The sequence below is a fragment of the Talpa europaea genome, assembly GCF_964194135.1.
Source record: "Talpa europaea genome assembly, chromosome: 10".
NCBI classification, from domain to species: domain Eukaryota; kingdom Metazoa; phylum Chordata; class Mammalia; order Eulipotyphla; family Talpidae; genus Talpa; species Talpa europaea.
Genome location: NC_140077.1, coordinates 144,044 through 168,042, shown reverse-complemented (window position 1 = coordinate 168,042; position 23,999 = coordinate 144,044). Strand labels below are relative to the sequence as shown.

Genomic DNA, 23,999 nt, shown 5'->3' with positions numbered 1-23,999 from the left:
AACCTGGTGGACTTTGGGCCTTGGTGTCAGCCAGGCGACAAGAGCAGAGAGAAGCAGGAGGGTGAGGGCGCGTGAGGGAAGCCAGGGCTGGGGCCAGAGTGTGTCCAGCCCACCAGTTGTCCACCCGGACTGGGGGACTACCGGGCACCGCCATGTAGACAGGACACAGCCCCAGGCAGGGTAGAGTGTGGGAGCCACCTCAAGGGGCAGATGGCTGGTCAGCGCCAGGCTGCTCTGGACCTAAGTCAGGCGCCTATCTAGATGCTGAGTCCACCCGCACTCCACGGGCTGCCGAGTGTCCAGACACTCCCAGGACCAGCTCCCCCGGGGCTGGGCGGTTGGGGCGGCTCTGCCACACCGAGTCTCCTGCGCAGTGAGGAGGCCTGTCAGTCCCTCGCGTCAGCTCCACGTTTGCTAGAGGGTCCCGGGTACCTCTCTGACCAGCGGGGAGCAGGCCCTGGACACTGGCTAGGACCCCAAACTTAGTGTGTTTCTGTTTTCAGAAGGGCCGTCCTGACTCCCAGGTGCCTGCGTGAAACCTCACACGGGAACAGGCAGGATCTGCAGGTGGGTCACCCGGGACCAGACCAGGTGGGCACAGAGGGCGGCAGCGCCTGTCCAGGCCACCTGCCTGCTGGCCCCTTCCTCCATGACCCTGCTGCCCATCCAGCCTGGCCAAAAGAGCTCCCCCTCCCCGCAGGACCCCCACGTTCCCCCTCCCTCTGTAGGACCCCAGGCTCCCCCTCCCTGCAGGACCCCCTGGCTCCCCCTCCCCCTGCAGGACCCACGGCATCTCGCTCTCCCCACCCTGCCGGCCTCGCCCACAGCCTCTGGGCCTTGCTGGAGGGTTGGTCTCCGTCCCCCCCAGTGGTGTCCGGCTGTCCACGGTCTCCTCTTGTGACTGAGGGACTGGGCAGTCCCTGCCGGCCTTGCCAGGGGCCCCGGGGCCTCCGCGTCTGACGGCGTCCCGGAGGCTGTCTTCACCCCACGCCGCCCCGTTGTCCCTGAGCTCGAGCTGCTGTTCTGCGGCTTCTGTGTCCCGTGTGAGAAACCCAGCTCCGTCCCGGTGGAGACCGCGGGCCCTTCGCTCGCTCAGACGCTCGCGCTCCTGGGGCTGTTGTCCCTTGGGCTCCCGAGCCCGGTTACGCGGTGTAGACCGGGGCGGCTCCCGCTGTCTCTGCAGCTTCCAACGCTCTGTGCCGTGGACACATCGTTGTCGCTGACGTTCTTGTCTCTTCCTCAGGGAAGAGCTGCTCCTGCCGGCTCCCCTCACAAGGCGGTGGCCGCCCAGCCCTGGGCCTCCCCCTGCCCGATCCCAGGCCCCGCTGCTCCATCTTTCCGCCCCATGGGTCCTACGCCCCCTCCCTGTGTGTGTGTGTGTCTGAGTGTGTGAGTGTGTGAGCTCCCCGGAGTGCCAGAGCCGGCCGCTGCCTGCCCCCTGCAGATTCTGACTCCACTTGTCTGAGGTGAGGCCATCGTGTGGCTGCACTGCTCATGTCTAGGGCGAGGTTGTTATGGGACTGTACTGCACAAGCAGAGCCCTGCTCTGTCCTTTCTGAGTCTGGCTCTGTCCCCTTGGTGTCCTAGGGGGCCCCCAGGACCCCACACATGTGCAATTCAGGCGTTTGCCCTCGCACACACACTGCTGGAGGCGGTCACTGGGCCCTCCTGGAGATCTGTGGGAGTGGAGGGAGTCACAGCGTCCTCTGGGGACAGGGCCTTGGCGTGCAGAGGAGGCCAAGGAGGCGGGGGAGCTACCAGCGTGGTTGGGAGCTCGGCTGGCCCTGGGGACCTGTGAAGGCGACAGAGACAACGGCAGAGACAGTCTCAACCCGAGCAGCAGATCTGCAGAGACTGAATGGCGGGAGATGAGGGATGTCAGGCCAGGCCAGCTCCTGCTCTCTTGGGCCACTCGGGCATCGGGCAGGGCAGGGCCTGTAGGATGTACCACAGCTGCCCTGGGGTGCGGCCACCATTTGGTCCAGTGTTGAGCACTTGGGGCTCTGTGAGGGGTAGGGGCAGGGTCTGGGGACAGATCTGGAGCTAGAGACGGGTGTGGGCACCTGGAGCAGCGAGGCCGGGCCAGGGCAACGACTCTCGGGAGCAGGGATGCACTCAGCCTGCAGAGGGCATGCAGGGCTGCACTCGATGGCCGCAGGGCCCAGCGGGCAGACTGCTCCTCACCTGGGGCTGGTGCAGGGAGCAGGGCCAGACTGGCCAAAGCCAGGGCCATAGGCACAGAGCAGGAGCATGGCCGGAACCGACTGTGCTAGGAAAGGATGTCTGAGCAGATGTCCCAGGGCACTGGGCAGTCTAACTAGATCCTGGAACAGCTACAGGAGTCATGGGTCAGGGTGTGTGTGGGTTAGAGCCCCGTGGCTCCTACCCTGAGCCCAGGCTGATAGTGTCTCTCTCAGGGGTCACCATGGAGCCGGGCCTGGGGGCCGCTCCTGGCAGGGCCCTGGGGCACAACTGGACGCAGGTGGAGGTGTTCATCCTGCAGGGCTTCTCCGAGCACCCCAAGCTGCGGCTGCCCCTGCTGGGCTGCTTCCTTGCCCTGTACACCCTGGCACTGGTGGGCAACGTCATCATCGTCGTGCTGATCAGCTGCAGCGCCAGCCTGCGCAGCCCCATGTACTTCTTCCTGTTCAACCTGGCCTCCATGGACGTCATCTGCACCTCGTCCGTGCTGCCCAAGACGCTGGTGGGCCTGGTGTCAGAGACGGAGAACACCATCTCCTTCCAGGGGTGCATGGCCCAGCTCTTCTTCCTCGTCTGGTCAGGATCTGCAGAGCTGCTGCTGCTCACAGTCATGGCCTATGACCGCTACGTGGCCATCTGCCACCCGCTGCACTACAGCTCCATCATGAGCCCACGGCTGTGTGGGGTAATGGCCACGGCCGTCTGGACCATCTGTGCCATCAATGCTTCTATAAATACCGGGCTGATGGCGCGGCTGAACTTCTGTGGCCCCAGCCTCATCACACACTTCTTCTGCGAGATCCCCCCGCTGCTCCTGCTCTCCTGCAGCCCCACCCTCATCAACAGCATCATGACAGTCCTGGCCGACGCTATCTATGGGGTCATCAACTTCATGCTCACGCTGGGGTCCTACGGCTTCATCATCGCCAGCATCCTGCGCATCCGCTCGGCCGAGGGCAAGCGGCGAGCTTTCTCCACCTGCTCCTCCCACCTGCTGGTGGTCACCCTCTACTACTCAGCCGTGTTCTGTGCCTACATCAGCCCGGCCTCCAGCTATGATTCCGAGAGAAGTAAAGTGTTTGCAGTAATGTACACGATGCTGGGCCCTGCCCTGAACCCCCTCATCTACTCTCTGCGGAACGCTGAGGTCAAGCAGGCCCTGAGGAGACTCCTTATCCTCTGCAGATGCTAACGCCATGTGCAAGCCCTTCTGCCGGTGGATTCGTCCCTTGCCCCTCCTCCCCTGGGTCTCTCTGAGACCAGGCTTGTAGACATGAGACTGGCCAGCACCCTCTCGTCAGCATAGCTTGGGCGCTGGTCATGGTAGCTCAGCCAAGATACCTGGACACCCAGGAAGCCTCAGTGGGACCCATGGCCCCAGGTGGGTAGGTGCTCTTGTACCTGGAACAGCAGTCTCATCACCCTTGCTGGCCCTGAACTTCACCCTATAAGCCGCCTCCATCTTGTCCTCATTGTCAGGACCTCCCATGCACCCCAGCTCCATCTGGACTCCAGTGGTGCACCCCACTGCCCTCACCACACTGGTCCTTTATGGTGGCCCACTGTTACTCAATTTCTTGTAGGCCATACACCCCGGGGCTGGTCATCTCCCAAACATGCCCCACCCGGGCCTTGTGCCCCTGCAGCCAGTGGGCTGGCTGACTCACAGCCTGTATTCCGGTGGACAATTCATTGTCTGTCTGGGACAGCTTTCTCTTGGACCCTGTTGAGTTGTGTTCTCACATTCTGGTCTTATGTTGGTGTTCCCTGGGGAAAAACGGTCCTGCCCAGGAGTTCCTTTGAGCATGTCTGCGGGGAGAGTGGGGCAGGTCTGGTACCACGTTTTGAGGTTGAACCAGGAGTGGGTGGGCCTCTTATGGGCTCATGTGCGGAGCCCTCAGATGATTGGCTGATGGGTGTGGGTCACTTCCACTGGCTGGGAAAGGGTTCACACTCTCCAGAGCTATCTGGGGCCAAGCAGCATCCTTCTCAACAAAGGTATCATCTGCACACATGGGGTGACCTCACCCAATCTCTTCTGATGAACTGGGTGCTCATCACTAAGTTGTCCGATCCACTGTCAGGAGTGTCAAAGGCGGACACACAGTGTCTGAGGGCTCTATGGTGCACCATGAAGATGGCAGCAGTTCTGCTCCTGGAGCTCTGGGTGTGGTGGGGAAGTCATAGGAAGACAGAGCTTCTCAGGTAATAATGACAGACACACCCCCGCTGAGTCCCAGCCCTTCCCTTCTGCAGTCTCTCATGTATCCTGTGAGGCTCCGAGACCTTGCTTGTCAGTTGCAGCTGCCTTTTCTTCTCCACCTGCCAAAGGGCAGGAAGTTACAGCCAGGCTTCACAAGGGGAGTGTCTTACTCCAAACCACAGGTGATACAAAAGCCAGAGGGAGGTGCCTCAGGTCCCCATGCTCTTCCAGGTCCCAGGTGTCCCCTTCTTCCTACCCCAAACCACCCCATTCCATGGTTGGTTACTCAAGCTTGAGCTTCATAGACTTTGTCTTCACTGGGAAAGGCTCCTAACCAGAGACAAACCCATTCAAACAATTTTTTGTGAAATTAATAAAAATACTGTATGTCTACTGTTTAGTTGTTTTATCTATTATTTAATGTGAGACATTGATTTCCATTTTTTTTTGAATTTTCCATTTTCCTTTATTTTGTCAATTTTTGCTCTGTATTTTGGTGTGTTATTGGTTGCATATATATTTGTAATTGTATGTTTTCTTGTGGTTTGACACTTATTGTTATGACATTTTCCTTTATATCTTTTTATTTAAAGATTAATATTATTTAGGGCCTCTCCAGTGGCACAGCGGTTGAGCGCTGGGTTGCAAGGCTGCCCGCAGCTTCTGCAGCACTGTTCGATCCCCGGCCACCTGGTGAAGGTCCCACATGGCGCTCAGACCTCTCCTGCCACCTGCTGCTCCCCTCAGCAGTGTACTTTGTCATTCTGTCTGCTCTGTTCTCCCATCTGACTCTGGTGAATTCTCTCACCCTCCTGTGCTTCTGACTGTACCCAGTGCTTGTATAAATAAATAAATAAAATGTTAAAAAAAGATTAATATTATTTATGCATACAAGAACTGGGGTCTGGACCAGGGGTGTGGGTTTGGGGGGTGTTAAGAGGATTCACCAGAGACAGAGTGGGGAACAAATAGGCAGATTTACTGAAATACTCTGCTGAGGGTAGCAGTGGGTGTGACAGGAGAGGTCTGCTGCTCCATAAATGAGTCAGCTCCCTGGCTGGGGATCGAATTCATGCCTCAGTGGCTGGCAATAGCTTGATAGTGCTGAGACTTAACCCCTGAGCCACCAAGGCAGCCCCTGTTCCGTTTATCTTTATTGATAATACTTGTTTTATAGTCAACTTTGTCTGCTGTTAGTATAGTTCTTCCACCTTTCTTTGGTTGCTCTTTACATAGTTTATATTTTCCATCTATGTTATTTTAATCTATATCTTTGATTTACGTGTGTCTTGAAGACAGCATATCATTGCACCTTGATTTTCAAACTCAATTAGAAAATTTTACCTTAGATTGAATATGTTTACTCCATTGACATTTAATGTTATTGTTCCAATATTAGTATATGTGCTGCCGAAGCAAGCAGGACATTTAATGTTATCATTGATATAGTGGAATTTATGTCTTCAATATTAATTTCTGTGTTGTATATTTCCCATGTTTTTATTTTCTTCTATTCTTCCAGTTTTATTAACTGGATATTTTTAATGTATAATTTTAATTTCTTTAGAGTTTTTCAACTGTATTGAATTATTTCCTTTGTAGTTGCTTTAGGGCTTTCCATATACTTTATAATGATGAGAATCAGCTTCTTATTTGTGCTAAATTAACTTTAGTAAGTTACTGAGGCATTCTCTAGTAGCTCTAGTTCTCTCCCCTGTTTTATGTTATATGTATAGGTTTTATATATATGTGATTGTAATATGTATATATATATAACACTTCCATAAGTGTTGGAATCCCAAGAATTTATAATTGTTAACTTATATAATTTTATATCCCTAAATGAGGGTTCGAGAGGATGGGGGAAATATCTTTAACTCTTGCTATTTTGGCCACCTTATTTTTCATGTGAATATTGTATTTGCTTTTGTGAATTTGAGTTAACATCTGGAATAAATTCATTAGCCCAGAATAACATTGCTCCCTCCCATTTCCTTTGTTTTCTTATTGGCAAATGTGTTTCATTTCTGTAGGTCCCGATGCCTGTTACTTTATACATGTAAGTATAAATCTAGTCCTTTCATGACACCTTGTAGATGTCCTTGTGGACATCCTTAGTTTTACCTCCTTAGTTAGGTTGATTACAAGGTATTTAACTCTTTTTGAAGCAATCATATGTGGAGCTATTATCTTAATTTCTGTTGTTTCTAGGTCAATGTATATTAAGAAATTATGAATTTTTGTGTGTTGATTTTTTAATCTGTAACTTTGCTGTATTTATACAGTGTTTCTAATGACCTTTTGATGGACTCTTTAGGATTTTTATATGTGTCATCATTTCATCTGCAAATAGTGATGTGTTCATTTTTTCTTTCCTATCTAGTTCCCTCTGTTTTTGTGTTTGTCTGATAGCTCCAGCCAAAAACTCTAAGTCAAATAGAAGTGGTGACAGTGGGTAACAGTCCTTGTCTCGTGCTGGATCTTGGGGAAGGCTTTCAGTCTTTCACCATTGGCTATTGTAGAGACGTGGATTTGTGTTCTATGGCCTTTATTATGTTGAGGCGGGTTCCTTCTTTTTCCATCTTGTTTAGAGTTTTTATCAGAAATGGGTATTTAATCAAATGCCCTCTCTGCATCTGTTCCTGTTAATCTTATGACTTTTATCTTTACTTTAGTTGATATGGTGTATTACATTAATTAGTTTATGTATATTAAACCATCTTGCATACCTGTGATGAGTCCCACTTGACCCTGGTGTATAATTCTTGTGATACGCTGTTGAATTCAATGTGCTAGTATTTTCTTGAAAATTTTTGTATTGATCTTTATCAAGGTGAAGGCCCATAATTTCCTTGTGTTTTTTCTGATTTTGGTATTAAGGTCATGTCGGTATCTTAAAAGTAAGGAGGAGTCCTTCTTCTTGTATTTTTGAAAACAATTCAAGAAAGTTAATCATTAGGTTTTGTTTGAAAGCTTGATAAAATTTATTTTTAAAACCATCTGGTCCTAGACTTTCATTTCTCAGAAAAATTTTCACTGCTGTTTCAGTTTCCATGCTTGTGGTAGGTTTTCTCCAGGCACCTGTTCTTCCTGTGGGTAGTCTTGGTAGATTATGTTGATCTAGAAATTTGTTACTTTGAGGTTATTAAATGTATTGGCATATAGTTTTCATAGTACTTTCTTATAACCATATGTATTTTTCTATTAACTGTAGCGATTTCTCCTCTATCATTTGTAATTCAGTTCATTAAGTTTTTCTCTCCTTTTTCTTTATTGTTAGCCTAGATAGTGGGTTATCTTTTTGTTTGTCTCCTCAAAGAACCAACTTAGTTGTATTGATTTTTTTGGTGTCGTCTTTGTGATCTCTATTTCATTTATTTCTACTCTTGTTTTTGTAATTTCCTTACACTACCAACTTTAGGTCTTTCTTGTTCCACTTTTCCAAGTCACTTTAGGTGTGATATCAGGTTGTTTATTTGGGATACCTCTTACTTTTTTTTTTAAAGATTTATTTTATTTATACAAGCACTAGGTACAATCAGAAGCGCAGGAGGGTGAGAGAACTCACCAGAGCCAGAGCGGGGAGCAGAACAGGCAGAAGGACGAAGTACACTGCTGAGGGGAGCAGCGGGCGGCAGGAGAGGTCTGCGCGCCGTGTGGGACCCTCCCCCAGTGGCCGGGGAGCAGCCAGGGATTGACTGGTGCCACAGAGGCCAGCGCTCAACCGCTGTGCCACTGGAGAAGCCCACTTCTTACTTTTTATTATAATAGGGGGTTATTGCAATTATGTTCTGCACTTTTGCTACACCCCACAAATTCTAGTAATTGTATCAACATTTTTATTTGTTTCTGGTATTTCCAATGTTCTGCTTTTATTTCCTCATATTCAATTGCTTTTAAGCAGCATCATTTATTTATTTATTTATATTTCTGATTTAACAATTTTATTTTTTTTTCAAATTTTATTTAACTTTTATTTTTTATATTACCCATATAATTACAACCTCTTTATTTTGACCCCAACCCTCCTTTCCCCGTCCCCCACCCGCCACAGAGTGTCTCTGGTTCATAGTTGTTCGTTGATTTTGATATTTTCTTTCTTATAGTTGTTCTTTTTCCTGGTCCCTTATTTAAGTTTTCTAGATTCCTGCTATGAGTGAGACCATCCGGTATTTTTCTTTTTCTTTCTAAGCAGCATAATTTAAATCTCAAAGTATTAATACCTTTTTGTATAATTTTTTAAAGGCTGATTTTCAGTTTTATGGCATCGTGGTCAGATAAGGCACCAGGTATAATTTAAGTCTCAGTGGTTTTATTGACAGTTGACTTGTATCCCCACATTGGGGTCTGCCGTGAAAAATGTTCCCTGTGCCCTTGAAGAAAAGGTGTATGCTCCCTGTTTGTGTGGGGCCCCTTGTCCTTGTACTGTGAGCTCCTGATTCCTGGACTGCCTGGTCCACCTCTGTTCCCTCTGTGACCCTGTGCCTTCCTATTCAGTTCCGGACTGTCTTCCCTGTACCTCATGTAGTACGAAAACATTGCTAATTGCTTCTCAGGTTCTCTATTTCTTGGCCCCTGGTCGCTGTGTCTGGACTTGTGTTCTCCTTCTGCCTTTCTATCTTGCATTCAGGTGTTTTTGCTTCCTAAGGAGGATACTGCCTTATTGCCCTTTTTGCCCTTTAGTTTCTTTGTTCCTCCTCTTTGTTTACCTTGGTAGCAGGTGGCACGGAAAAAAGGGAAAACTGGGCTCGTGCTCATTCTCAGTCCTGAAGGGGAGGGAGGGCAGCTCAGGGCAATGGTCAGCTCTGCCTCCTCTACTCTTTCTCTAAAGAAAGTTCAGCTTAGTGACTCAAGGACCCTGATTTATGCCTAGTGTCTTTGTGCTGCCCAATGCCGCTGGTGGGTATTTCCACAAAGCATGGTCACCGGGTCCAGGGTAACACTAGCAGCAGGAGCAGCCAGAAGCAGATGGGCTTTTGTTGCTGGGAGTGGCACCTGGGGTGGGCTGTTTCCTGACTCTCAGCGATGCCCGCCGGGGGTGGGGCATGTGGAGCTGCCAGGTCATTGATGCTCACAGCTCTGTTTGCAGGCAGTGGCGAGAGGGTTCTCCCACCCACTCTCCCACCACCAGTCCGAGTGGGGCTGGTGTAGCACCGCAGCACCAGCACTGGGTGTCCCTCTGCTGCGGCTCCAGGGTAGGGGAGGCCCCTACCCCAATCACCAACCCCTGAGACAAGCCCACACAGAAGAGACCCACCTGCCCTAACAGTCCTGCGCACAGCCATGTCCTTCTGTGTGTTTCCCTCTCAATGACTCTCCGACCATCCTCAGTGGTCAGCAGGACCTGAGAAAGTACCTGGCCTCTGCGTACGACTTCCTGTACCTCCTCACTGCCCACCCTCAGCACTGCAGTCCCAGAAACAGCCCCAGGGAGTGTCTATCTCTGCCCCAAAACCTTTACTCGTCCTTTGTTATGTTGGTTTCATTTTCCTCTCAGTGCAGGATGGGGAGAGACCACCCAATCCACTCTGTTCTCGTGTTTTGGGGGAGTCTCTATTGGGCTTCCTTAAATAAATGTTGGGGAGTTGCTTATATCAACATTCATAGACTTGTATAGTTCCTAATTTTGTAATGCAACTTAATTTAAATATGTATTTATTGATGGGGATTTAGATTATTTCACTTTTCTGATATAGCAATGCTAAACTGAATGTTATGTAAATACATGAGCCCTCTGGGCTGCTGATGCAGATAATCAGCCTGGCCAGTGGGGTTGATAATTGAAAGGATATTTGGGAAAATTTCCAAATCCTGCCTTGAAAAGGAATGTAAACAATGTAGAAATTAGTCATTTTTACAACTATCTCCTAAGGTTCCAAAGCGAAAGTGAGCTCCTTATGTTAGGGGGAAATGATGTGTTGACTTAATCCCACTCCACTGTTGGTGTGGTTTGCTGCCCTGGAGGCCAGAGCTGCTGGCCTGTCTCAGGGCTTCCTCTGTCTCCTTGTCTGTGCCTTGTGTGTCCATCTTATGGTTTATGGGAACTTCCACACATTAAGTAGAGAACCCAGAAGGGCTCCACATAGACGTGAGGTGAAGTAAGCAACACAAGAAAGACTTTGCCAGACACCCTTGAAAGCTGTTGAAATAACCGTGAACCAGACACTCAAGTCGGCAAGTCCATGATCCCCTTCGGAAGAGTCGCGCACATTGAGGCCACAGCAGTGGGCGCCAAGCAGCCTAAGCCGTCTCTCCAGAGCCCGAGCAGCGTCACCAGCCCAGGGCTGGACGCAGGAAACGCTGTGGTGGGTGACAGAGCTCCCAGGGGAGAAGTCGGTGAGCGATGACACAGGACACCTGTTGCATGTAAGTCCCTTGTGCTAAAGGAAGACGTGTGCATACCAGAAGAATCAAAGATTTAATAAAGTACCAAAAAGATCTTCTTGACATGAAAAATGTAATATCTGAATGAAATATTCACTGAAGGAACAACAAAAGATTGAGGAAGAGTTTAGTGAATTGAAGACGTGGCACCAGGATCTAGTTACGATTATGCTGAAGTATAAGAATAGCCTGAAACAATAAACATCTTCTGTGACCCTTGTGGAAATATCCAGGTATCGGGCCTCCCCGGTGGCGCAGCGGTTGAGCGCTGGGTTGCGAAGCTGCCCGCGGCCTCTGCGCCGCCGGTTCAATCCCCGGCTTCTCCCCGGCCACCGGAGGAGGGTCCCACATGGCGTGCAGACCTCTCCTGCCGCCCGCTGCTCTCCTCAGCAGTGTACTTCGGTCCTTCTGCCTGCTCTGCTCCCCGCTCTCGCTCTGGTGAATTCTCTCACCCTCCCGCGGTTCTGACTGTACCCAGTGCATGTATAAAAACAAAACAAAACAAAAAAAAGAAAACAAACAAACCAGCAAACAAATAAATAAAGCATGCCTCTATAAAAAAAAAAAAAAAAAGAAATATCCAGGTATCTAACATGTATGTAATTGTGTCTCCAGAAATGGAGGGATGAAAAGTAATGATTTAAATGTCCTAGTTGAAAGAATCTCTACAACCACAGCAACAAAACTCAGATGAACATCCCATCAGGACTCATCATGGGCCTCCCTGGGGCGCAGGGGTTGAGTCTCAGCACCATCAAGCTCTTTCCAGCACTGTGGCCTGAGTCCTTCCCTGGCCAGGGAGTGACCCACAGGGCGCAGCAGACCTCTCCTCTCCCCATCGCTGGCCCCTCAGTAATGGATTTCACTGAATCTGCCTGTTCTGCTCCCCACTCTATCTGGTGAGTCCTCTCAACTCCCCCTCTTTACCTCTGGCCTGTACCCCAGCTCTTGTATGCACATATAAATAAAATCTTTAAATAAAAAGACTCATCACGGGCCTCTCCTAGTGGCGCAGGGGCTGAGCGCTGGGCTGCAAAGCTGTCCACAGCCTCTGCAGGCCAGTTTATCCCCGGCCACCAGCGAGGGTCCCACATGGCGCGCAGACCTCTCCTGCCACCCGCTGCTCCCCTCAGCAGTGTACCTCGGTCCTTCTGTCTGCTCTGCTCCCCGCTCTGGCTCTGGTGAATTCTCTCACCCTCCCGCGCTTCTGACTGTACCCAGTGCTTGTATAGATAAATAAATACATCTTTAAAAAAAAAGACTCATCATGATAAAAATTCCGACAATGAAGAGAACCTGAAGAGAGTGTGTAGATAGAAAGCAAATAATGTCAAGTACACGTCAATCCAGTGCTTACAAGGAGAGACCTTGGACGTCAACCTAGGACTGAGATCTTAATTAAAAAAAAAAAAATCCAGGAAATCAAGAGAGTAGAAAACCTTTGCCACCTGGAGTTTGGCACAGATTTCCAAAGTTTCAAAAAGCACTAACCATACCAGGAAAAACATCAATTAACTTCATCAAAATAGAGAAAGTTCACTCTTCAAAATAACCTTAAAAAGTTAAAAAACAAGGCGCAGACTTGGAGCAAAAATTGCACACCTGTAAGTGTCATGTCCTCCCAGGCTGCGTGGACACAGGTTGTCCGCCCTGAGCCTCGAGGCCTCGTCCCTCTCAACAAGGAACAGACGCCCCCGTGGGAACGTCCTTGAACAGACGCTTCATGGAGAAAGGTCAGAAAACCAAGGCAAGAAAAGTGCTCATTGTCCTTAGCATGGACATCAGAGGATTCCACACGAGACCATCAGCTTGAGGAGACAGTTTAGCAGCTCATGATGTCGGGGCGCAGCCGCGGGGTTCCCCGGTATTTCCCTGAATGAATGAGGTGCACGTCCGCCCAGGGCCAGGGCCCGCACAGCCGCGCACAGTGTCCCCGGGCCCGGCTGGGAGAGGAGCGCCCCGGGGACGGCGGAGCGCGGGTCCGGCTGGCCCGCAGCCCTGGCGCCTGGTCTCCTGACGCTGATGGGTGGGAAGCTGCGGTCACGCGCCTCGAGCCGCGCTAATGGTCCCTGCGAGCCTCCTTTGATTGCCTCCCCAGGGCCCGCCCCCAACCCTGGCCCCGGCCTTGGAGACTCCGAGGTTCTTGAGCAGCGGAGCTCGCTGGAGAGCCCCATGAACAGGGACAGGCTGCAGGAGGAGCCTGCAGCCCCTTCCACGGGGTCCAGTGGAGGTGAGTGACTGTGGCTGTGCTGCCCTCGGTGCAGTGTCCTGTTTCAGAGGGAATCAGTCTCCAGAATGAGCCTTAGCCTGGGGGTGGTACAGAGAGATCGAACAGTGGGGTTCTGTCCACACCCAAACAGCACTGCCAGCTGTAAGGGACACAACCTGGTGGACTTTGGGCCTTGGTGTCAGCCAGGCGACAAGAGCAGAGAGAAGCAGGAGGGTGAGGGCGCGTGAGGGAAGCCAGGGCTGGGGCCAGAGTGTGTCCAGCCCACCAGTTGTCCACCCGGACTGGGGGACTACCGGGCACCGCCATGTAGACAGGACACAGCCCCAGGCAGGGTAGAGTGTGGGAGCCACCTCAAGGGGCAGATGGCTGGTCAGCGCCAGGCTGCTCTGGACCTAAGTCAGGCGCCTATCTAGATGCTGAGTCCACCCGCACTCCACGGGCTGCCGAGTGTCCAGACACTCCCAGGACCAGCTCCCCCGGGGCTGGGCGGTTGGGGCGGCTCTGCCACACCGAGTCTCCTGCGCAGTGAGGAGGCCTGTCAGTCCCTCGCGTCAGCTCCACGTTTGCTAGAGGGTCCCGGGTACCTCTCTGACCAGCGGGGAGCAGGCCCTGGACACTGGCTAGGACCCCAAACTTAGTGTGTTTCTGTTTTCAGAAGGGCCGTCCTGACTCCCAGGTGCCTGCGTGAAACCTCACACGGGAACAGGCAGGATCTGCAGGTGGGTCACCCGGGACCAGACCAGGTGGGCACAGAGGGCGGCAGCGCCTGTCCAGGCCACCTGCCTGCTGGCCCCTTCCTCCATGACCCTGCTGCCCATCCAGCCTGGCCAAAAGAGCTCCCCCTCCCCGCAGGACCCCCACGTTCCCCCTCCCTCTGTAGGACCCCAGGCTCCCCCTCCCTGCAGGACCCCCTGGCTCCCCCTCCCCCTGCAGGACCCACGGCATCTCGCTCTCCCCACCCTGCCGGCCTCGCCCACAGCCTCTGGGCCTTGCTGGAGGGTTGGTCTCCGTCCCCCCCAGTGGTGTCCGGCTGTCCACGGTCTCCTCTTGTGACTGAGGGACTGGGCAGTCCCTGCCGGCCTTGCCAGGGGCCCCGGGGCCTCCGCGTCTGACGGCGTCCCGGAGGCTGTCTTCACCCCACGCCGCCCCGTTGTCCCTGAGCTCGAGCTGCTGTTCTGCGGCTTCTGTGTCCCGTGTGAGAAACCCAGCTCCGTCCCGGTGGAGACCGCGGGCCCTTCGCTCGCTCAGACGCTCGCGCTCCTGGGGCTGTTGTCCCTTGGGCTCCCGAGCCCGGTTACGCGGTGTAGACCGGGGCGGCTCCCGCTGTCTCTGCAGCTTCCAACGCTCTGTGCCGTGGACACATCGTTGTCGCTGACGTTCTTGTCTCTTCCTCAGGGAAGAGCTGCTCCTGCCGGCTCCCCTCACAAGGCGGTGGCCGCCCAGCCCTGGGCCTCCCCCTGCCCGATCCCAGGCCCCGCTGCTCCATCTTTCCGCCCCATGGGTCCTACGCCCCCTCCCTGTGTGTGTGTGTGTCTGAGTGTGTGAGTGTGTGAGCTCCCCGGAGTGCCAGAGCCGGCCGCTGCCTGCCCCCTGCAGATTCTGACTCCACTTGTCTGAGGTGAGGCCATCGTGTGGCTGCACTGCTCATGTCTAGGGCGAGGTTGTTATGGGACTGTACTGCACAAGCAGAGCCCTGCTCTGTCCTTTCTGAGTCTGGCTCTGTCCCCTTGGTGTCCTAGGGGGCCCCCAGGACCCCACACATGTGCAATTCAGGCGTTTGCCCTCGCACACACACTGCTGGAGGCGGTCACTGGGCCCTCCTGGAGATCTGTGGGAGTGGAGGGAGTCACAGCGTCCTCTGGGGACAGGGCCTTGGCGTGCAGAGGAGGCCAAGGAGGCGGGGGAGCTACCAGCGTGGTTGGGAGCTCGGCTGGCCCTGGGGACCTGTGAAGGCGACAGAGACAACGGCAGAGACAGTCTCAACCCGAGCAGCAGATCTGCAGAGACTGAATGGCGGGAGATGAGGGATGTCAGGCCAGGCCAGCTCCTGCTCTCTTGGGCCACTCGGGCATCGGGCAGGGCAGGGCCTGTAGGATGTACCACAGCTGCCCTGGGGTGCGGCCACCATTTGGTCCAGTGTTGAGCACTTGGGGCTCTGTGAGGGGTAGGGGCAGGGTCTGGGGACAGATCTGGAGCTAGAGACGGGTGTGGGCACCTGGAGCAGCGAGGCCGGGCCAGGGCAACGACTCTCGGGAGCAGGGATGCACTCAGCCTGCAGAGGGCATGCAGGGCTGCACTCGATGGCCGCAGGGCCCAGCGGGCAGACTGCTCCTCACCTGGGGCTGGTGCAGGGAGCAGGGCCAGACTGGCCAAAGCCAGGGCCATAGGCACAGAGCAGGAGCATGGCCGGAACCGACTGTGCTAGGAAAGGATGTCTGAGCAGATGTCCCAGGGCACTGGGCAGTCTAACTAGATCCTGGAACAGCTACAGGAGTCATGGGTCAGGGTGTGTGTGGGTTAGAGCCCCGTGGCTCCTACCCTGAGCCCAGGCTGATAGTGTCTCTCTCAGGGGTCACCATGGAGCCGGGCCTGGGGGCCGCTCCTGGCAGGGCCCTGGGGCACAACTGGACGCAGGTGGAGGTGTTCATCCTGCAGGGCTTCTCCGAGCACCCCAAGCTGCGGCTGCCCCTGCTGGGCTGCTTCCTTGCCCTGTACACCCTGGCACTGGTGGGCAACGTCATCATCGTCGTGCTGATCAGCTGCAGCGCCAGCCTGCGCAGCCCCATGTACTTCTTCCTGTTCAACCTGGCCTCCATGGACGTCATCTGCACCTCGTCCGTGCTGCCCAAGACGCTGGTGGGCCTGGTGTCAGAGACGGAGAACACCATCTCCTTCCAGGGGTGCATGGCCCAGCTCTTCTTCCTCGTCTGGTCAGGATCTGCAGAGCTGCTGCTGCTCACAGTCATGGCCTATGACCGCTACGTGGCCATCTGCCACCCGCTGCACTACAGCTCCATCATGAGCCCACGGCTGTGTGGGGTAATGGCCACGGCCGTCTGGACCATCTGTGCCATCAATGCTTCTATAAATACCGGGCTGATGGCGCGGCTGAACTTCTGTGGCCCCAGCCTCATCACACACTTCTTCTGCGAGATCCCCCCGCTGCTCCTGCTCTCCTGCAGCCCCACCCTCATCAACAGCATCATGACAGTCCTGGCCGACGCTATCTATGGGGTCATCAACTTCATGCTCACGCTGGGGTCCTACGGCTTCATCATCGCCAGCATCCTGCGCATCCGCTCGGCCGAGGGCAAGCGGCGAGCTTTCTCCACCTGCTCCTCCCACCTGCTGGTGGTCACCCTCTACTACTCAGCCGTGTTCTGTGCCTACATCAGCCCGGCCTCCAGCTATGATTCCGAGAGAAGTAAAGTGTTTGCAGTAATGTACACGATGCTGGGCCCTGCCCTGAACCCCCTCATCTACTCTCTGCGGAACGCTGAGGTCAAGCAGGCCCTGAGGAGACTCCTTATCCTCTGCAGATGCTAACGCCATGTGCAAGCCCTTCTGCCGGTGGATTCGTCCCTTGCCCCTCCTCCCCTGGGTCTCTCTGAGACCAGGCTTGTAGACATGAGACTGGCCAGCACCCTCTCGTCAGCATAGCTTGGGCGCTGGTCATGGTAGCTCAGCCAAGATACCTGGACACCCAGGAAGCCTCAGTGGGACCCATGGCCCCAGGTGGGTAGGTGCTCTTGTACCTGGAACAGCAGTCTCATCACCCTTGCTGGCCCTGAACTTCACCCTATAAGCCGCCTCCATCTTGTCCTCATTGTCAGGACCTCCCATGCACCCCAGCTCCATCTGGACTCCAGTGGTGCACCCCACTGCCCTCACCACACTGGTCCTTTATGGTGGCCCACTGTTACTCAATTTCTTGTAGGCCATACACCCCGGGGCTGGTCATCTCCCAAACATGCCCCACCCGGGCCTTGTGCCCCTGCAGCCAGTGGGCTGGCTGACTCACAGCCTGTATTCCGGTGGACAATTCATTGTCTGTCTGGGACAGCTTTCTCTTGGACCCTGTTGAGTTGTGTTCTCACATTCTGGTCTTATGTTGGTGTTCCCTGGGGAAAAACGGTCCTGCCCAGGAGTTCCTTTGAGCATGTCTGCGGGGAGAGTGGGGCAGGTCTGGTACCACGTTTTGAGGTTGAACCAGGAGTGGGTGGGCCTCTTATGGGCTCATGTGCGGAGCCCTCAGATGATTGGCTGATGGGTGTGGGTCACTTCCACTGGCTGGGAAAGGGTTCACACTCTCCAGAGCTATCTGGGGCCAAGCAGCATCCTTCTCAACAAAGGTATCATCTGCACACATGGGGTGACCTCACCCAATCTCTTCTGATGAACTGGGTGCTCATCACTAAGTTGTCCGATCCACTGTCAGGAGTGTCAAAGGCGGACACACAGTGTCTGAGGGCTCTATGGTGCACCATGAAGATGGCAGCAGTTCTGCTCCTGGAGCTCTGGGTGTGGTGGGGAAGTCATAGGAAGACAGAGCTTCTCAGGTAATAATGACAGACACACCCCCGCTGAGTCCCAGCCCTTCCCTTCTGCAGTCTCTCATGTATCCTGTGAGGCTCCGAGACCTTGCTTGTCAGTTGCAGCTGCCTTTTCTTCTCCACCTGCCAAAGGGCAGGAAGTTACAGCCAGGCTTCACAAGGGGAGTGTCTTACTCCAAACCACAGGTGATACAAAAGCCAGAGGGAGGTGCCTCAGGTCCCCATGCTCTTCCAGGTCCCAGGTGTCCCCTTCTTCCTACCCCAAACCACCCCATTCCATGGTTGGTTACTCAAGCTTGAGCTTCATAGACTTTGTCTTCACTGGGAAAGGCTCCTAACCAGAGACAAACCCATTCAAACAATTTTTTGTGAAATTAATAAAAATACTGTATGTCTACTGTTTAGTTGTTTTATCTATTATTTAATGTGAGACATTGATTTCCATTTTTTTTTGAATTTTCCATTTTCCTTTATTTTGTCAATTTTTGCTCTGTATTTTGGTGTGTTATTGGTTGCATATATATTTGTAATTGTATGTTTTCTTGTGGTTTGACACTTATTGTTATGACATTTTCCTTTATATCTTTTTATTTAAAGATTAATATTATTTAGGGCCTCTCCAGTGGCACAGCGGTTGAGCGCTGGGTTGCAAGGCTGCCCGCAGCTTCTGCAGCACTGTTCGATCCCCGGCCACCTGGTGAAGGTCCCACATGGCGCTCAGACCTCTCCTGCCACCTGCTGCTCCCCTCAGCAGTGTACTTTGTCATTCTGTCTGCTCTGTTCTCCCATCTGACTCTGGTGAATTCTCTCACCCTCCTGTGCTTCTGACTGTACCCAGTGCTTGTATAAATAAATAAATAAAATGTTAAAAAAAGATTAATATTATTTATGCATACAAGAACTGGGGTCTGGACCAGGGGTGTGGGTTTGGGGGGTGTTAAGAGGATTCACCAGAGACAGAGTGGGGAACAAATAGGCAGATTTACTGAAATACTCTGCTGAGGGTAGCAGTGGGTGTGACAGGAGAGGTCTGCTGCTCCATAAATGAGTCAGCTCCCTGGCTGGGGATCGAATTCATGCCTCAGTGGCTGGCAATAGCTTGATAGTGCTGAGACTTAACCCCTGAGCCACCAAGGCAGCCCCTGTTCCGTTTATCTTTATTGATAATACTTGTTTTATAGTCAACTTTGTCTGCTGTTAGTATAGTTCTTCCACCTTTCTTTGGTTGCTCTTTACATAGTTTATATTTTCCATCTATGTTATTTTAATCTATATCTTTGATTTACGTGTGTCTTGAAGACAGCATATCATTGCACCTTGATTTTCAAACTCAATTAGAAAATTTTACCTTAGATTGAATATGTTTACTCCATTGACATTTAATGTTATTGTTCCAATATTAGTATATGTGCTGCCGAAGCAAGCAGGACATTTAATGTTATCATTGATATAGTGGAATTTATGTCTTCAATATTAATTTCTGTGTTGTATATTTCCCATGTTTTTATTTTCTTCTATTCTTCCAGTTTTATTAACTGGATATTTTTAATGTATAATTTTAATTTCTTTAGAGTTTTTCAACTGTATTGAATTATTTCCTTTGTAGTTGCTTTAGGGCTTTCCATATACTTTATAATGATGAGAATCAGCTTCTTATTTGTGCTAAATTAACTTTAGTAAGTTACTGAGGCATTCTCTAGTAGCTCTAGTTCTCTCCCCTGTTTTATGTTATATGTATAGGTTTTATATATATGTGATTGTAATATGTATATATATATAACACTTCCATAAGTGTTGGAATCCCAAGAATTTATAATTGTTAACTTATATAATTTTATATCCCTAAATGAGGGTTCGAGAGGATGGGGGAAATATCTTTAACTCTTGCTATTTTGGCCACCTTATTTTTCATGTGAATATTGTATTTGCTTTTGTGAATTTGAGTTAACATCTGGAATAAATTCATTAGCCCAGAATAACATTGCTCCCTCCCATTTCCTTTGTTTTCTTATTGGCAAATGTGTTTCATTTCTGTAGGTCCCGATGCCTGTTACTTTATACATGTAAGTATAAATCTAGTCCTTTCATGACACCTTGTAGATGTCCTTGTGGACATCCTTAGTTTTACCTCCTTAGTTAGGTTGATTACAAGGTATTTAACTCTTTTTGAAGCAATCATATGTGGAGCTATTATCTTAATTTCTGTTGTTTCTAGGTCAATGTATATTAAGAAATTATGAATTTTTGTGTGTTGATTTTTTAATCTGTAACTTTGCTGTATTTATACAGTGTTTCTAATGACCTTTTGATGGACTCTTTAGGATTTTTATATGTGTCATCATTTCATCTGCAAATAGTGATGTGTTCATTTTTTCTTTCCTATCTAGTTCCCTCTGTTTTTGTGTTTGTCTGATAGCTCCAGCCAAAAACTCTAAGTCAAATAGAAGTGGTGACAGTGGGTAACAGTCCTTGTCTCGTGCTGGATCTTGGGGAAGGCTTTCAGTCTTTCACCATTGGCTATTGTAGAGACGTGGATTTGTGTTCTATGGCCTTTATTATGTTGAGGCGGGTTCCTTCTTTTTCCATCTTGTTTAGAGTTTTTATCAGAAATGGGTATTTAATCAAATGCCCTCTCTGCATCTGTTCCTGTTAATCTTATGACTTTTATCTTTACTTTAGTTGATATGGTGTATTACATTAATTAGTTTATGTATATTAAACCATCTTGCATACCTGTGATGAGTCCCACTTGACCCTGGTGTATAATTCTTGTGATACGCTGTTGAATTCAATGTGCTAGTATTTTCTTGAAAATTTTTGTATTGATCTTTATCAAGGATATAGGCCCATAATTTCCTTGTGTTTTTTTCTCATTTTGGTATTAAGGTCATGTTAGCATCTTAAAAAGTAATAAGGTGGAGTCCTTCTTCTTGTATTTTTGAAAACAATTCAAGCAAGTTGATCATTAGTTTTTGTTTAAAAGCTCTATAAAATTTATTTTTAAAGCCATCTGGTCCTAGACTTTTGTTTCTCAGAAAAATTTTCACTGCTGTTTCAGTTTCCATGCTTGTGGTTGATTTTCTCCAGGCACCAGTTCTTCCTGGCGGTAGTCTTGGTAGATTAGGTAGATCTTGAAATTTGCCTGTTACTTTGAGGTTATTTAATTTATTAGCATATAGTTTTCATAGTACTTTCTTATAACCATTTGTATTTTTTTGTTAACTGTAGTGATTTCTCCTCTATTTTTGAAATTCAGTTCATTAGTTTTTTCTCTCCTTTTTTCTTTAGTGTTAGCCTAGATAGTGGGTTATCTGTTTGTCTCCTCAAAGAACCACCTCAAAGAACCAGCTTAGTTGTATTGATTTTTTTGGTGTAGTCTTTGTGATCTCTATTTTATTTATTTCCACTCTTGTTTTTGTAATTTCCTTACACTACCAACTTTAGGTCTTTCTTGTTCCACATTTCCAAGTCACTTTAGGTGTGATATCAGGTTGTTTATTTGGGATACTTCTTACTTTTTATGATAATAGGGAGTTACTGCAATTGTTCCGCACTTTTGCTGTACCTCATAAATTCTAGTAATTGTATCAACATTTTTATTCATTTATGGTATTTCTAGTGTTCTGTTTTTATTTCCTCTTATTCAATTGCTTAAGCAGCATTATTTAATTCTCCAAGTATTAATACCTTTTTGTATAATTTTTTAAGGCTGATTTTCAGTTTTATGGTATCGTGGTCAGATAAGGCACCAGGTATAATTTAAGTCTCAGTGTGTCCCCAAATTTGGGTCTGCTGTGAAAAATGTTCCCTGTGCCCTTGAAGAAAAGGTATATGCTCCCTGTTTGTGTGGGGCCCCTTGTTCTTGTACTGTGAGCTCCTGATTCCTGGACTGCCTGGCCCACCTCTGTTCCCTCTGTGACCCTGTGCCTTCCTATTCAGTTCCGGACTGTCTTCCCTGTACCTCATGTAGTATGAAAACATTGCTAATTGCTTCTCAGGTTCTCTATTTCTTGGCCCCTGGTCGCTGTGTCTGGACTTGTGTTCTCCTTCTGCCTTTCTATCTTGCATTCAGGTGTTTTTGCTTCCTAAGGAGGATGCTGCCTTATTGCCCTTTTTGCCTTTTAGTTTCTTTGTTCCTCCTCTTTGTTTACCTTGGTAGCAGGTAGCACGGAAAAAAAGGAAAACTGGGCTCGTGCTCATTCTCAGTCTGAGGAGGAGGGAGGGCAGCTCAGGGCAATGGTCAGCTCTGCCTCCTCTACTCTTTCTCTAAAGAAAGTTCAGCTTAGTGACTCAAGGACCCTGATTCATGCCCAGTGTTCTTGTGCTGCCTGATGCCACCGGGGGGGTATTCCCACAAAGCATGGTCACTCGGCCCGGGGTGACACTAGCACCAGGAGCAGCCAGACGCAGATGGGCTTTCATTGCTGGGAGTGGCACCTGGGGTGGGCTGCTTCTTGACTCTCAGCCATGCCCGCTGGGGGTGGGGCCTGTGGAGCTGACAGGTCATTGATGTGCACAGCTCTGTTTGCAGGCAGTGGCGAGAAGGTTCTCCCACCCACTCTCCTACCACCAGTCCCGGTGGGGCCGGTGTAGCACCGCAGCACCAGCACTGGGTGTCCCTTGCAGTGGCTCCAGGGTAGAGGAGGCCCCTACCCCAATCACCAACCCCTGAGACAAGCCTACACAGCAGAGACCCATCTGCCCCCACGGTCCTGGGCACATGTATGTCCTGCTCCGTCCCTCCCTCTGCAAAGGGCCCTCTGACCATCCTCAGTGGTAAGCAGGACCTGAGACAGTGCCTGGCCTTGGCCTATGACTTTCTGTACCTCCTCACGCCCACCCTCAGCACTGCAGTCCCAGAAACAGCCCCAGGGAGTGTCTATCTCTGCCCCAAAACCTTTACTCGTCCTTTGTTCTGTTGGTTTCATTTTCCTCTCAGTGCAGATGGGGGAGAGACCACCCAACCCACTCTGTTCTTGTGTTTTGGGGGAGTCTCTATTGGGCTTCCTTGAATAAATGTTGGGGAGTTGCTTGTATCAACATTCATAGAGCTGTATAGTTCCGAATTTTGTAATGCAACTTAATTTAAACATGTATTTATTGATGGGGATTTAGATTATTTCACTTTTCTGATATAGCAATGCTAAACTGAATGTTATGTAAATACGTGAGCCCTCTGGGCTGCTGATGCAGATAATCAGCCTGGCCAGTGGGGTTGATAATTGAAAGGCTATTTGGGAAAATTTCCAAATCCTGCCTTGAAAAGGAACGTAAACAATGCAGAAATTAGTCATTTTCACAAGCCGCCCCCTAAGGTTCCAAAGCGAAAGTGAGCTCCTTACTCCAGTGTTGGTGTGGTTTGCTGCCCTGGAGGCCAGAGCTGCTGGCCTGTCTCAGGGCTTCCTCTGTCTCTGTGTCTGTGCCGTGTGTGTCCATCTTATGGTTTAAGGGAACTTCCACACATTGAGAACCCAGAAGGGCTGCACATAGACGTGAGGTAAAGTTAGCAACACAAGAAAGACTTTGCCAGACACCCTTGAAAGCTGTTGAAATAACCGTGAACCAGACACTCAAGTCGGCAAGTCCATGATCCCCCTGTGGAAACGTCCTTGAACAGACGCTTCATGGAGAAAGGTCAGAAAACTAAGGCAGGGAAAGTGCTTATTGTCCTTAGCATGGACATCAGAGGATTCCACACGAGCCCATCAGCTTGAAGAGACAGTTTAGCCCCTCATGATGTCGGGGCGCAGCCGCGGGGTTCCCCGGTATTTCCCTGAATGAATGAGGTGCACGTCCGCCCAAGGCCAGGGCCCGCACAGCCGCGTGCAGAGTCCCCGGGCCTGGCAGGGAGACGAGCGCCCCGGGGACGGTGGAGGGGGGCCCGGCTGGCCTGCAGCCCTGGCATCTGGTCTCCTGACGCTGATGGGCGGGAAGCTAATGGTCCCTGTGAGCCTCCTCAACGGTGGCCTCCCCAGGGCCCGCCCCGAACCCTGGCCCCGGCCTCAGAGACTGGGAGGTTTCTTGGGCAGCGGAGCTTGCGCCAGAGCGCGGTGGACACGGAGAGGCCGCAGGACAAAGCCGCAGCCCCTCCTGCTCGGCCCACCAGAGGTGAGTGAGGGCGGCTGCCCTGCCCTCGGTGCTGGGTTGCAGGGGCCTGCTTCAGCGAATTTGAATCTTGGCATGATTCTCAGTCTGGTCATGCACGGAGTGAGGAGACCCCAGGGGTGCTGGCCACACCTGAGTAGCCCTGCCGGCTGTGGGGATCCAGACTGGTGGATGTCAGGGCGCCGGGGTTACCCAGGAGCCAAGAGCAGAGAGAAGCAGGAGGCTGGCTTCTCTGCACGGCAGTGAGGGAGACCGGGGCCAGAGCAGAGGCTGTCCTGTTCTTCCAGGTGTGACCCAGCCCCAGGGCTGCTGGGCACCTTCA

The 23,999-nt window shown here is 50.9% G+C and overlaps 2 protein-coding genes across 2 annotated transcripts; both read left to right on the top strand.

Annotated features, from left to right (window-relative positions):
- Positions 1–2,414: 2,414 nt before the first annotated feature.
- Positions 2,415–3,394, top strand: LOC311178131 (olfactory receptor 13A1-like; the record flags this gene model as incomplete). Its single annotated transcript, XM_084244508.1, has 1 exon — positions 2,415–3,394. The coding sequence occupies exon 1, from the start codon at positions 2,426–2,428 to the stop codon at positions 3,392–3,394; it is 969 nt and encodes a 322-aa protein (XP_084100634.1). The 5' UTR covers positions 2,415–2,425.
- A 12,191-nt stretch (positions 3,395–15,585) lies between these two features.
- LOC311178130 (olfactory receptor 13A1-like) lies at positions 15,586–16,565 on the top strand (the record flags this gene model as incomplete). The annotated part of the gene is made up of 1 exon (XM_084244507.1): positions 15,586–16,565. Exon 1 carries the CDS (start codon positions 15,597–15,599, stop codon positions 16,563–16,565), a length of 969 nt encoding a protein of 322 aa, XP_084100633.1. The 5' UTR covers positions 15,586–15,596.
- Positions 16,566–23,999: the final 7,434 nt, after the last annotated feature.